General features: G+C 46.0%; 1 protein-coding gene across 5 annotated transcripts in view; it reads left to right on the top strand.

Annotated features, from left to right (window-relative positions):
- FAM189A1 (family with sequence similarity 189 member A1) overlaps nt 1-14,753 on the top strand; it is a 489,776-nt gene that overhangs the window by 419,754 nt on the left and 55,269 nt on the right. For 4 of the 5 annotated variants that reach the window (XM_032835966.1, XM_032835967.1, XM_032835965.1 and 1 more), the window contains one exon: nt 4,562-4,696. The exons of the other annotated variant lie outside the window; for it this stretch is intronic. In XM_032835966.1, coding sequence (XP_032691857.1) covers nt 4,562-4,696 — 135 coding nt within the window. The remainder of the gene's footprint in view (nt 1-4,561; nt 4,697-14,753) is intronic. 5 annotated transcript variants of the gene reach the window in all.

The raw sequence follows: 14,753 nt of genomic DNA, 5'->3' as shown, positions 1-14,753 counted from the left end.
GGCAGAGGCTTTAACCCACTGAGCCACCCAGGCGCCCCAAGAGAGAGACTTTAAAAAAAAAAAAAGTTTTATTTAATTATTTGTCAGGGAGAGAGAGAGCACAAGCAAGGGGAGCCGGCAGGCAGAGGGAGAACAGACTCCCCGCTGAGCAAGGAGAATGATGTGGGACTTGATCCCAAGATCCTGGGATGATGACCCAAGCCAAAGGCAGACACTTAAGGACTGAGCCACCCAGGTGCCCCGAGAGACGGGGGCAGAAGGATTTCCCAACATGTACATGACCAGCATGTATGGACTGCCTATGGATTAACTAGTCCAGATTAAAGCAGAAGATAGGGGCTCAGTGCAGCGGTCTCTAAGAAGAAAATAAAGCCAACAGAACCTCGGATGTGTAAGATCATATTCAGGATATTTTCAGTTCTGGCGAGATTGAGGGTGGATTAGAGATGGGCAGAGAGGACACTAAGCAAGCAATAAAACAAAACAGTTAAAACTTTAGAATAAAAGACAGAAATCATATGTAGTCTATGGTTTTGTTGAAATACGTAGTTTGGAAATATTTTCTCATAAGCTATAGTATGTCTTTCATCCTCGTAACTGGTCATTTATAGCATAAAATTCCATTTTTGCTCTTATACTTTTGGTGTCGCTCCAATAACTCTTTGCCTAGCCTTAGATCCTAAAGATCTTCTCCAGTGCTTTTTTCTAAAGGTTGTGTAGGGATTTTTTTTTACATTTAAATTAAATTACATTAAAATTAAATCAAATCGCAGCCCCACCATGACAGTATTGGTCTCAGTAAGTCGCTGGGCTATGCATTTACTCATGTGGGTGATGGTTGGTCTTGAGCATTCCCTGAGGTACTAGGTACTTCCTGTATTTTAAATAGATTTTCCCTTATTATAGAATCTTAATTTTCAGTTGAAAAAAATGTGCACTCTTTAGAAAGTGTTGGGCTGTGGCTTTGAATTCAGAGCAGGGATACTTAGATAGATAATCTAACATGGGACACCATTTCAAGTTTATGCAGACATAGCCATGGGCACCATGAGAATCTTGTTTTAGGCCTTTTTGCTCCATTGAAGACTTAGCTAGCCTTCCCTGCTCCCCCCAAATTATCTTCTCCTTCCTCTTCTAGCATTAGGCTATTTTATGCCCACAGTTAAGAGTATGACACGATAAGCTAATTAGGCCAATGAGGCTAGTGGACAGCATAATGTGTTGCCCCTTTCAGGGGAAATATGGGAACTAGGATCTTTTCATATTGTTCCAGCGGGAGTAGCAGGCAGGTTGTGGAGAGATCGAGAGAGAAAGCCATTCCCAGTCAGAGCTGTTGTAGGTTCTCCTGTGCATCTGCGAATAACACAGATCCAAATCTTAGCTTTACACTCGTTTGGGGTTTGTTTGTTTTTTTTTTTTAAGATTTTGTTTTTTTATTTGACACAGAGAGAGAGACAGTGAGATAGGGGAGAGGGAGAAGCAGGCTTCCTGCTGAGCAAGGAGCCCAATGCCAGACTTGATCCCAGGACCCTGGAATCATGACCTGAGCTGAAGGCTGACACCTAAATGACTGAGCCACCTAGGCGCCCCCTTATATTCTTGATGCGTGGAACAGAAAATGAACAGAATGAACCAGTCCTAGGGCATGTGTGGAGGTGGTAAATGCCATGGTCAGAGGAGAAAGCAGAAGAGTGAGGGGGACCAGGAGTGGGCCCGAGGGAGGGAGAGAACAGAGGAAGGCGGAAGGCATTAAGGAAGGTGGTGGGAGGCCTCCCTGAGCAGTTGAGCCCTGGAAAATGCGGGGGACACCAGGGGAAAGGGAATGGGCTCTGGGGAAAGAGTCTCTATAGTGTATGTGCCTGACATTAGGCTTTTGATTATCGAGGCATTCATTTCAAAGCCATCCATCCTGAATAAACACACTGCCCACAGTTATAAGCTACATGATGAGATAAGGAGCCAGGCCACCCCAGCCTTGAAGATTCCCTCTTAGAAAGCCCTGGGTGACCCAAAGAACTGACCTCTTGAGTGACCCTGCTTTTCCCTTCCAGTGCCCTAATACTTGCTCTTATGTTTTAAGAGTGAACCTATGAAATCCTGGGCATCTACCCCACCCTGAATCACAGCAAAGGCAAAGCCACCGGTGGCATCCCTAAGTGGCCCTGGGTGTACGGGGTACCCTCCGGAAACTTTGACTAATAGGCTTTATTCTATCAAAATTCCCTGATGAGTGTTGTTGAGGACCGTCTTACAGTTGTTTTAAGAACCATAAGGGCTGGTCTAGCCACAACATTAGGTCCAGTCAGGGTCATGTCTCTGGGGACTCATCACAGGTAACAGGGGCGCAGGTGAATGCCCCCAGCCTCTCCTAGCCGGTAGCATCACTCTCAATAGGCTGAGACCAACACAAAACACTTTCCCAGGCAAGAGGAATGACTGTTGTACTTTCCAAATGTACTTTTTCATTCCTTTTTTTTTTTAAGATTTTATTTATTATTTATTTTGAGAGAGAGAGAGAGAGAGCACATGAGCAGGGGAAGGTCAGAGGGAGAAACAGCTTCCCCATCGAGCAGGGAGCCCGATGTGGGGCTCAATCCCGGGACTCCAGGATCATGACCTGAGAGGAAGGCAGATGCTTAACCGACTGAGCCACCCAGGCGCCCCTTCTTCATTTCGTGGCATCTCTAGTTGGAGAAGAACCTGCAGTCCGAGGGGTGTGTTATGGGACAGTGTCCCTGCAGCCACCTCAGCCCTGACCAGCTGTCGGGAAGGGGCCTTGCCCAGAGCACACATCTGAGTGTGTGGGATTCAGGGGTCCAGACCCAGCTGTCCCCACTTGGCGCCCAGAGTTCTGTGTGTTCTGTGGCTCGGCAGGACAGGCTGCCTTGTGCAAAGGAGGGGAGTCATGGGAGGGCTTGTACCCAGCAGCCTGGCCCTGCAGATACCCAGAGTGGGCGCCGGCTGTACCTTCTCTGAGGGGTGTTTGTTGTTACGGGTATGTTGTTAGGGCTCGTGGGCTGCACTCCGTGCTCAGCGTGGACTCCAGCTCTGGAGTCTGGTGACATCACTAAAAGCATGAAAGGCAAAGGTGACTTTTATAGGCCCCCTGCCGTCAGTTGGGTTGCTGGAGGTCCAGGGTGATAGTTTACGCAGGTACGGCTCTTCTGCTGCTGGCCTCCAGCCCTCCAGCCTCTTCTACCAGCCCGTCACGCATTACGTTAGAAGACTGAATTAAAAGAGCAAAAATTGAAGCATCAAATAAGGGACAGACTATCCAGAGGTTGAAAATAGATGAAAATTTGGCCGTGGACAATACCCTTGACCTGTGGCTGTTCCTTTTCCTTTCTGGAAGTCTGTGTTTGTGAGCAGTTGGGTGTGCATGCGATAACGATTAGGTGCAGTGGAGGGCTCGACTAGGAGTGGGAAGGAGGAAATGGGGGGGCGGTGCATGCAGGACCAAGTGAATGGAAGAATGCAGTATTGCTAATTTTTGCAGCCTGGGCTGAGCCGTCCCACGTCAGGCTGCCGGGGGAGGATGGCCGTGTGCTCTGAGGATCTCCTGCTGAGCTCCAGGCTTTTTAAAACCCTCAAATTGCCTTTTTTTTCTTCCCATGGTTTGTAATTTTCCAAGACATTTTTATTTATTCAACATTTATTGAAATGCCACACCTCATTGCATTATGGATGCTATGATGGTGACGTGTGGTGACTGTCCTCAGGGGGCACGCAGGACACAGAATCTGTAGCTGGACAACACAAGTGTCCAGCAGGGATGCCTGGGTGGCTCAGTCAGTGAAGCATCTGCCTTTGGCTCAGGTCATGATCCCAGCGTTCTTGGTTTGAGTCCCTCATCAGGCTTCTTGCTCAGTGGGGAGTCTGTTTCTCCCTCTGCCGGCTGCTCTGTCTGCTTGTGCTCTCTCTCTCCCTCTCTGTGACAAATAAATAAAATCTTTAAAAAACATAAAAATTAAAAAAAAAAAAGTCTCCAGCAGACCTGGGGTGGGAGTGTGCTGTCCAGGGGAGAGGCAAGCAGCTCCAGAGAGGGAAAACCAGACAAGGTCTCAAGGATGACACTGGAGTTGGGTCTTAACGGATGAGTAGGAGTTTGGTAGGCCAGGAAGTGAGTCAGGAAACTGCTAACCACGGGAGCAGCACTGGTAAACCAAGGCACAGAGCCATGAGAACACATCTCCATGCATACCTCAGCATGAGCAGTTTTCCGTTCCTTTACTTTAATCTCCTTCTGCAGCTCACCCAAAATTGTAACTTCATAACTTCGGTCACTCCACATGTATTCCTTTTAATTCATCACTTTTTAAATCGGAACATGAAGTTATTCCTACTGGGGTGTGGGGTTTTTTTGTGGTTTTTTTTTTGGTGGTTTTTTTTTTTTTTTGGTCCCATTTTTTTGTCCAAATAAAAATCATTTTGGCTTGATTACTTAAGGAAAACGGAAGTGGGGTGCGTTTTCACATGATCTGAATTGTGTAGCTCAAGTGTACCCCCGCCCGGGGCAGAATGCCGTTTTAATTGTGAGATCTGTCTGTGTTCCTCTGTCTAGATTAAGTTTGACAGTGTCGAGGTGTGTGTCTGCTGCGAAAGGCAGCACCAGTCGTCGGGCTGCAGCAACCTTGGGGAGACGCTGAAGCTGAACCCACTGCAGGAGGACTGCAACGCTGTGAGGCTCACGTTGAAGGTGATGGCCAAGGGCACTCCTGATTCATGCATTCCATCCCATGCATTTACAGACATTTTCGGGAGACTTTATTCATGGATATAGTCCCGGTCCTTAATTCACTTCAGGTTAGGTTCAATGCAAGAGGGACTGTCTTTCCGGAGAATGTTTTATAGGATTATAGATTTTCACTGTAAAGGTGTTGCTTCCTGGACCTCCTTTTCCATTTTTACCATCCCACTTTCCCACCTCTGACATATGTGAAGGAGGATATGCATGGTTGAAAGAGGTCTTTACAAATGTGGCTGTGATGCGTTCTGTTGCTTTTCTAACATTTTTTACTGTTCTGCCATCGGGGAACAGATGGGTATTTATTTTGCCTTTTTAAAGATATTTGGAGAAAGACATTTTCCAATTTCCCACGGCAGTCTATTCTCTTGTACAGCATCTGATTTCTTATAAAATGACATAGAAAGTTGTTTATATTGTTCCTTGCTTTTTCTTCCAACAAGTGTTTTTTTTCTTCCAAAACCCAAATTGGCTGCTTAAAAATGCATATGAACAATGAACCTGGTTTCTCTCTTTTCCCTGGACAAAGGTGTGCGAAAACCTTTCCAAAAGGATGCGAGCAAGGTGAAAGGGATCCTTGGTGGGTGGTGAAATTGTATTTGTACCGTGTGGGGAGCTCTAGAGAATGTGCATCAGGAACACAGTATGTGGGGATCTGGAGACTGGAGATCCACCCTGGCATCTGCGAAGAAGGGGGAAAAACATCGCCCTCTGGAATTGGGCTCCTGGGATTAGTCCTCCCTGAGAGTCCTTTCGAAGGCTGACCAGCATGACGGCTTAGTCTGGGTGAGCTCCCTGCTGGTGGTCCAGGGCACTGTGAAACCAGGTGGCAAATGGGAAATGACGTAGAGACATAAAAGATACACCTAAAGTACAAGGTGGGACTGGGCCCGGCACCCTAGAACCTGCCTCGTTTTGCAGGGAGGAATGGGCCAAGTTCAGCGGTCCAGCAGCCCTCCAGAGTGATAGATCCAGCAGGCTCTGGGTAACCCAGACTGCAGCACTCACAGGCCTATCCTACCTGCAAGGTGTGTCTTGCTGCCTCATGGTGCATACAACCATGATTTCTCTCTTCTGGTGTCACGGGGCATGTGCAGGGTCAGCCGTGGCCTTGTATAGTCTTCCTGGGATGGGGGCATGGGCAGCCAGCACTAACTCTGAGATCTCATTGTGACAGCTCCTAAGTCACTGTCTCAATCTGGGCCCCTTTTCTTTCCATATTTAAAAATACATAACAAGACAATAGGTAATCATAATTAAATCATAGTGCAACCACTACCCTGGGGGAGCAGACAAATCCCCGGGGAATCTTGTAGTTCTGGAAGCTCAATGACTGCACGGAGGCTGTCAAACATCTAAGTTATATCTCACTCAGTTGATGGGTTGGTGGTATTTGACCTGCTGTCCCAAGGCCTTGGGGTCCTTTTTGATGCTTGCATTCTGTGGGAGCTTCCCAGGACCTGTTTCTTTGACTGTCCCCAGAGGAGGTGGCTATGGCTGGGAAGGCAGTGTTGGAACAACAGTGCTCCCTCTAAGAAGGCCCAGGTTGAGCTAGTGAGTTTGTGGTCCCTCCTGACCCACTGCTCTAGTGTCCTGATGAGGAAGCCACTTGGGAGGGGCTAGCTAAAATGGAAGGAGGTGAAGGATACTTAAAGAGTTCAAGTCAATGCTGGGGAGTCTCCTTGAATGGCTCATCCCCGTGGGTGTTCAGAGTGCCCAATATGGTTGTAAGAGTTGAAGGCAGAAGACTACACCAAACTTCTGAATAAGTTTGTTTTAAAAACTTGAGTAGGGGTCAGGACAAACCGAGCTGGTGGCATGAGGGTCAGATGAGAGAGGATTCATGATTGAGGTAGGGGGCCAATGGTCTGGAAGTGGCAAGACGTGAGCAGCCTGGCCCTCTGCTGAGGGCCTGTGGGGAGAACAATGGTCTTAAGTGTGGGGGATGGGGAGCTGAATTTCATGTGGGGTCAGAAGGATGAGAGAACATTTGAAATGAGAGTCTGTTTACTGCCAGCCCTCAACTTTGTTCTTTTCCCAGATTGCTTTGGCTAGCCTAGTTCCTCTGCATTCCACAAGGATTTTGGAATCTGCTGATCAGTTTCTCCAGAAATCCTACTGGGATTTTGACTGGGATTGCACTGACTCTATATCTCAATTTGGAGAGAACTGGCATATTCATGGTATAGACCTCCATTTACTTGGGCCTTTTTACATTCCGTCGGTATTGTACTGTGTTCGGTATATAGGTCTTAACATATTTTATAATATTTATGCTTACACTACTTCATGTGTGTTGGTGCTATTTTTTTTATTTCTTTTCAGCATAACAGAATTCATTGTTTATGCACCACACCCAGTGCTCCATGCAATACGTGCCCTCCATAATACCCACCACCTGGCTCACCCAACCTCCCACTCCCCCGCCCCTTCAAAACCCTCAGATTGTTTTTCAGAGTCCATAGTCTCTCATGGTTCATCTCCCCTTCCAATTTCCCTTCTCCTCTCCATCTCCCTATGTCCTCCATGTTATTTGTTATGCTCTGCAAATAAGTGAAACCATATGATAATTGACTCTCTCTGCTTGACTTATTGCACTCAGCATAATCTCTTCCAGTCCCGTCCATGTTGCTACAAAAGTTGGGTATTCATCCTTTCTGATGGAGGCATCATACTCCATCAGAGTGTGTATGGACCACATCTTCCTTATCCATTCGTCCGTTGAAGGGCATCTTGGTTCTTTCCACAGTTTGGCGACCGTGGCCATTGCTGCTATAAACATTGGGGTACAGATGGCCCTTCTTCTCATTACATCTGTATCTTTGGGGTAAATACCCAGTAGTGCAATTGCAGGGTCATAGGGAAGCTCTATTTTTAATTTCGGTGCTATTTTAATGGTACTTCAACGTTTTACTTGTTTCTTGTTCATTGCTAGTATATAGAAATTTGGTTTTTGTTACTGACCGTGTATCCTATGCTCTTATTAAACTCAGCAGTTCTGGAGCTCTTTTGTAGATTCTTTTGGGTTTTCTATGTAGGCAGTCATGAGAATTGCAAAGAGAGGTGGTTACATACTTTCCTTTCTAGTCCGGGAGCCTCTTAATTCTTTTTTCCTCTCCCTCTTCCTTCTCTCCCTCCCACCCTTCTTCCCTTCCTCCCTCTTTTTCTCTTCCTTTCTGCCTTATTGCACTGACTAGAGCCTCCAGTATAATGTTGGATAGATGTGCTGAGAGCATACATCCTTGCCTTGTTTCTGATTTTCGGGATTAAATATAATGTTAGCTCTAAGTTTTCCATAGATGCTCATTATCAGGTTACGAAGTTCCCTCCTTTTCCTTGTTTTCTGAGAATTTTTGTTTTGTTTTGTTTTTAAATCATGGATGGATGTTAAATTTGTCTTTTTCTGCATTGACTTAGATGTTCATCTGCCTTTTCTTCTTTAGTTTGCTAATGTGGTGAAAAACAGTGGTTGACCTTTTTTTTAAGATTTTATTTATTTGACAGAGAGAGAGAGATCAAAAGTAGGCAGAGAGGCAGGCAGAGACAGAGGGGGAAGCAGGCTCCCTGCCGAGCAGAGAGCCTGATGTGGGGCTTGATCCCAGAACCCTGAGATCATGACCTGAGCCGAAGGCAGAGGCTTTAACCCACTGAGCCACCCAGGTGCCCCAATGGTTGACTTTTGAATGGTGGACCAGCCTTGCATTCCCAACATAAATGACACTTGATCAGCTCTCTCTCAGTTCTGCTGAGCCTGCTGATGCCCCAATCAAAGACATCCTTCATTTCTGTGACTATGCCTAGCCATCTGACTCTCCATATAGCCTCCTCCCTCTCTCTGCTGAATTACCTACGTGACCCCGCACACTGTTCACCTTTTTTCCACTAAAACATCTGCCCAGGTGAACAGGTGCTCATGCTTCTCAACATGGAAATTCTCATGTCCTTCGAATTTTGGTGGGTTGGTTACCTTGGGACCTCAGCTGTCTCATGGGTTCATATTAAGTTGTGAATTTGCAACGTTCAGTGTTTTGGTTGTTGAAATGGTAGGGGCAGGGCTCTTTTTAGCTTTCTGCCTCAATATTATATTGCTGTACAGAAAGACCCAAAGTCAGCCTAATGTTTTCTCCCTTTTTGATATGTGGTGGTCATTAGTGCTGCTTAAAAATATTTCTAGCTCTCCTACTTCCCTTTATGTGGTACGGTTATACTTTCCAGAGTCTCCTTGTGGTTGTGTAGGGCCGTGTGAGCAAAACTTACATGTATCATTTCCAAGCCTGAGTCATTCCTGTAGTGAGACATTGTGCAGAGCTCTCGTTCCTTCTGGCATGGTAACTGGCAAGTTGTAGATGGAGACTGCACCATCAATCCAAGTGACTGTGACGGGTAGAGCCTCATAACTCACCCACGTTGGACAGTGTAGCATGAGTGAGAAATAAAGTTCTACTGTTTTAACCCACTGAGATCTGGGGATACTTGTTACCACCATAACCTAGCCCATTCTGTCTGATGCAAGGCAATGGGTTCTTTTGGTCCAGGTGCCAATAATATTTTTAAAATTATCAAGTCTATTTGCTTCACTGTGATACGTCTTGATGTTAATCAGCCTTTCTCAAGCTTTCTGTGGTAAATTTTTGCACAGTGAGTTTGCATCTTGCTTTATTTCAGCAAAGTTTCCTTGAACTAGAAATCTGAATTTTTTTCTCGTTCTCTTTGTTTTAGGATAACTGCATTTCTTGTACCACTTTTTAAATTTTAAACTCAATTAATGAACATGGAGTGTATTATTAGTTTCAGAGGTGGAGTCCAGTGATGCATCAATTTTCTTGGACCACTTTTACCCATCTTTTGTGACTACCATTTTCTTCCCTCTCATTGTTTAAACTCTTCCTTTTCCATCTTATTTTGCTCCAAAGTTTCTCTTAAGGCTCTCTTCCTACCTCGTTTTCTGCAGTGAGTGGTATCTCTGTTCTCTGCTTTTGACGTGGTCTTGAGCTTTGGTAGGTCACTTTGCAAGTCTCTGCTTCTCTATCACTTATTCTGTGAGCCTTTGTGTCTCTGCTTTTAGCCCTTGGATTACAGGAACCTTCTCTATTAGCTCCCAGTTGTCACCACAGATGTCTCTAGCCAGTTAATTACAGTGGCGTTTACAGTGTAGTCTGTATCTTTCTTAGATCTTTTAAGATGCATATGGATACTTCAAACCACAAAAGCCGGTTCCTAACCTGTATTAAGTGCTGTGCTCTATCTAAATAAGCTTCAGCGTAATTAAGAATGTATACTTCCTTCTCATAACTATAGGCACTGCTTCCTCTGAGATTCATATAGGTCTAAGTGCCACATTCTCTAATTTTCTTATAATTAGTGGTGCTGTCATTTTTTTTAAAGAATTTATTTATTTATTTGACAGAGAGAAATCACAAGTAGGCAGAGAGACAGGCAGAGAGAGGAGGGAAGCAGGCTCCCCACTGAGCAGAGAGTCCTATGTGGGGCTCGATCCCAGGACCCTGAGATCATGACCTGAGTCGAAGGCAGAGGCTTTAACCCAATGAGCCACCCAGGCACCCCTGGTGCAGTCATTTTTAATGTGCTCATTACTCTTGAAGTCATTCAAGCCACACTGTGCCTGGTGACATTTCCGCAGTCAAAGCCTCTGCGGCAGGGACTTGATGTTTCTGGTGTTAAAACTCTCAGAACAGGGTCAGCTGGGTGGCTCAGTCGGTTAAGCATCTGCCTTCACCTCAGGTCATGATCCCAGGGTCCTGGGATCGAGTCCTGCATTGGGCTCCCTGCTTATAGGGAAGCCTGCTTCTCCCTCTCCCTCTGCCTGACGTTCCCCCTGCTCCTGCTCTCTCTCACACCCTCTCTCTATCTCAAATAAATAAAATCTTTAAAAAAAAAAAAACAACGCTCTCAGAACACACACGGGAGGTGTTCTTATAAAATGGAAAATATTTCCATGGGAGCCCCTTCCTATAGCTTATAGATGTTCTCAACCCTTAGCCAAAGGAGGTGCAAAGGGGAATATTGTTTTCATTCATTTCCCTTGCTGTTCTTTTTTGGTCAACAATTAGAGCAGGTTCACTGGGTCTCTTAATAGTCTGATCTGAGGCTCTAGTTATCTGATTAGTAATACTCCATGCCTAAATTTCCATATTAAATTATGGATTATCCATACTTAGTATCTAATGAACTTAGTTTGTGCTGGGAAAATCTCATGCAATTTGTGTAGGAATCAACACTTCTTTCATTTCAGTTGTGTTTGAGTTAACTGATAGTGACTTAATGAGATTGGTCTAACTACTCATTTACCAATGGGCCACCCTCCTCCCCCCACCCCACTACCCACCTAATCCCGGAAGGTTGTACACACACAATCTATCATCAGGAAAAACAAGCAGAAACCAAAACGTTTCCTGGCTAATGAAGAATATATTTGGAATCCAAAAGATGATGCAGCCCTAAGATTATTTTCCATGGCCTGGGGGCCTGGGAAGCCCCCTCTCCCTTGGTCTCTTTCTTGTCCTTCCCAGCCACCCCCACTCCTGGATTCTCCTATTCTTCAGCCAGAGAACCCCTGGGGACACACAAGCCTCTCTCTTAAGGATATTGATTGCCACTTCAACATAATGCCTCACACTCTGCTAAAGTTTGCTACTGCCCCCTCAAGGGGTGAGGGCAGGGCAGAGGGGATAGCAGGGATCTAGAACTCCATCGGGCCATGATGGGATCCCAGGATGGCAGAACCAGAGGGATGGAGCGCCCTGTTGTCCCGCAGCTTATTGTGTAGGTAGAGTGAGGTCAGATGGTTCTTTGCCGGTCCCTGAGCAAGTCCAGTGATGGGCAGGGCTCCTCGGAGGGTCTGATTCTCCAAGATTCCCATTTTTGCTCCCTGATGATGGGACCTGGCTATGGGAATCCCATTATGAATGATCCATAAAGAGGGCCTAAAACGCGAGGATTTCAGCCTCTGCTCTAACAAAGCAATAGACACTGGTGGGCAATTTTTCCCAAAGGAGCAAGTCTATAGATCCCTTCTCCTGATAAAATAATGTCTAGGCTTTTGTAAGATAAAACGATCAAATAAATGATAAAAGATATTTGGGTAGTTGAATGGTCCCCTGTGCCAACTCAAACCCAGCACAAGATTGTGACATATTTTTCAATCCATATTAACAGAATTTTTAAAAGGTTACAAAACTCAGAATGATTAACTGGTGGAAGGAATATGCTTCATCATATGCTGATATGATATCCATCCCAGCTTTAATTCTTTGCTAGATCCCAGAATGTCCTGATGGTTTTACTATAATGATGCAATTCTAATTCAGAAGAGAGTTAAAAATCTATTTCTTGCTTCATCTATCTGGATTTAATTTATTGAGCCATAGGAAACCAAATTACCCAAAGAAACATTATCAATGGACAAGGAGATAAAAGTTTCCAAGAAATCAGTTATCGAGTTTATGTGCTTTCTTGTTTTATCTTACAGATGTTTTATCTTTGTCTCTTAAAAAAAAAAAAAAGGCAAGATCATTTCCTAAAAAACCGAGAGACTTGGGAGATGAACTCATCATTTAACCTTTGTTCTTCCACACGTTCTTCACCATGCTAAAAAATAAAAATGATTCTGAGCATAAGTAAATAGTCAACATTTTGTGACAAAACTCCCAGCCTGGACTGGCAGCGTGCAGTATTGTACACACACACGCACACACACACACCTGCTAGACATGACCTTGACATTTTCAGAAGTGGGCAGCTACCCAGAGTAAGACAGATGTCTCTATCTCTGTACAGCTTTCTTCTCACCCCTGGATTCTTAAGGGAAACTAATGGTCCCTCTGGCCAGGTGGGATCCTCTGTGCTTTCCCACTTATACTAGCAACCATGGGACCCATGTAAAGGAATAGCTAGAAATAGTAAGTTCTCTTGGCCACTGAACACAACTTATGTCTGTCAGGACTGCCCCCTCATTATGGAGAAGGGGGTGCCCACCATGCCTCGAGTGGCATGTCTGCCCCTGGTTTCCAACACCCTTGAAACCCTGCCTTGCCACCCTCTGATTCTAGAGGTCTCTTGTGATCCTGGGTTTGGTGGCACATCTACACAGACCCATGTAGCCTCAGTTCAACTAAACAGCCTCTGAAATAATCCTCCAGATCAGAGGTTCTACGCAAGGGGATAGTATCTCTTCCCCCGCTGCTGAGTTGGAACAGGGTCCAAGATACTCAGATATTGAGGAGCAAGTATTTTCAGTGATCTGTTCATAGCAGTCCCATCCCATGGACATGGCCTCACTGGACTCGTTCCCTCTCAGGGTCTCTCGGGACTGGCAGCTGCAGAGCAGCACCCACACCCCCCTGGGTGGTCAGTCCAGTGACAGGCCAAGCATGGAAAAGGCAGGCCCGGGAAGGGTTTGCTCACTGCCGGGGGTCAGGGCATGTTCTATGGTGCCAGTCCCTGGCCTTTGTCCCTCAGTTGCCTTCTCTTTCCGGTCTCCCGAGAAACATGGCATTCCAGGGAGATGTCTCATGGAAAGCTCTGGCATCTCTGGCTCTGAACACTCCTTCTCCAAACCCACCTTCTCCACACAGCCCAGTAGCCCCCTCTGAGGTCACCTCATGATCCGAGCTTTTCCCTGAGCCCTGCCGCTCGCAGGATGGCTTGATAGGACTCCCCAGTTTCTCTGGCCCAGGCCTTGTTGCCTTCAGTTTGTCCACCTCTCACCCCCACCAGACCTGCTGTTCAGTCTCAGCTAGACTCTACTGTGTGATACTGTCCTTCTGCCCATCCTTGAGCTGTATCCACTGCGTCACGGACACAGGGACTGGGGCCCCAGCAGTCCTATCCTCTCTGGCTTTTCCTGGCACCTCTCCGCTAGCACAGCCAGCTCACACTCGCACCCTGACCAACAAGACCAGCAGACCTTGCCACGAGGCCTTATGCTCGGGGTCACCGGCCTCACCTGGCGGTCTGCGCTGCTCAGCACTCCTCTAGCCATCTCATTCCTCAACTCTGAAATCTCCCCAGTATTTGTCAGGTTGCGCCCAAGAAACAGACCTCACAAGATGTGTGTAGCAATGGACACACACACACACGCACACACACATATACTATTTATATATACATACCACATAAACAGAGAGGGAGAGAGATCTTAAGGAATTGGCTCACATGATTATAAAGGCCGACAAGTCCAAATCTGCAGGGGGAACCAGAAGGCTGGAGACCCTGGGAAGGACCACTGTTATAGTTCAAGACTGAAGGCCATCAACTAGAAGAATTTCTTCTTGCTCTGGGCAGGTCAGTCTTTTGGTCTAGTTGGCTTTCACCTGATTAAACGAGGCCCATCAACATTTTGGAAGGCAATCTGCTATGCTCTGAGTTCACTGACTTAAATGTTAGTCTCACACAAGAACACCCTCATAGAAACATCCAGAATGTTTGACCCCAAATGCAAGTACCATGTCAGCCAAATTGACACACAAAATTAACTATCATATTCTCCTCCACCCTGGTCCCAGTGCATTTTCTATCCCCTGCATCACACCATCCCATACTGATGTTAAAATTCCACAACTGATTGGGTCACCACTTGCTTTTAGGGTGAAGACCTAAATCTTGAGCCTGTCTTATAGAGTCCTTTTCTCTTCTTTGGCCTCAGCTTGTGACATTATTTCTTCTCCCCTTCCTGCAGTCACACTGGCCTCCGGTAGCCTCCGGGATACCCTAGAAAGGTCTCTGCACCATAATCTTGGTTCATGATGTTCTCTGTGTCCAGAACATTCCACCTCTCCATTTCAGTGAACTTATTCCTCCCCACCCTGCAGCGCTCCCCTTTACTCTCAGACTAGACCAGGTTACCCTTGCATTAAATTCTTACAATGCCTTGTACTTTATCTTCATGTGACAGTTATCACATATTGTAACTATGCCTTTTTGTGATGTATTTATTAAATCCTACCCACCTGCCCCCGGACAGTAAGCTCAGTAAGGGCAGAATGGTATC

This window comes from Lontra canadensis, unplaced genomic scaffold (assembly GCF_010015895.1).
Source record: "Lontra canadensis isolate GAN:19392208 unplaced genomic scaffold, GSC_riverotter_1.0 scaffold89, whole genome shotgun sequence".
Lineage (NCBI taxonomy): Eukaryota > Metazoa > Chordata > Mammalia > Carnivora > Mustelidae > Lontra > Lontra canadensis.
Note: the sequence above shows the minus strand (reverse complement) of the source record. Positions and strands in the feature narration are given on the sequence as shown.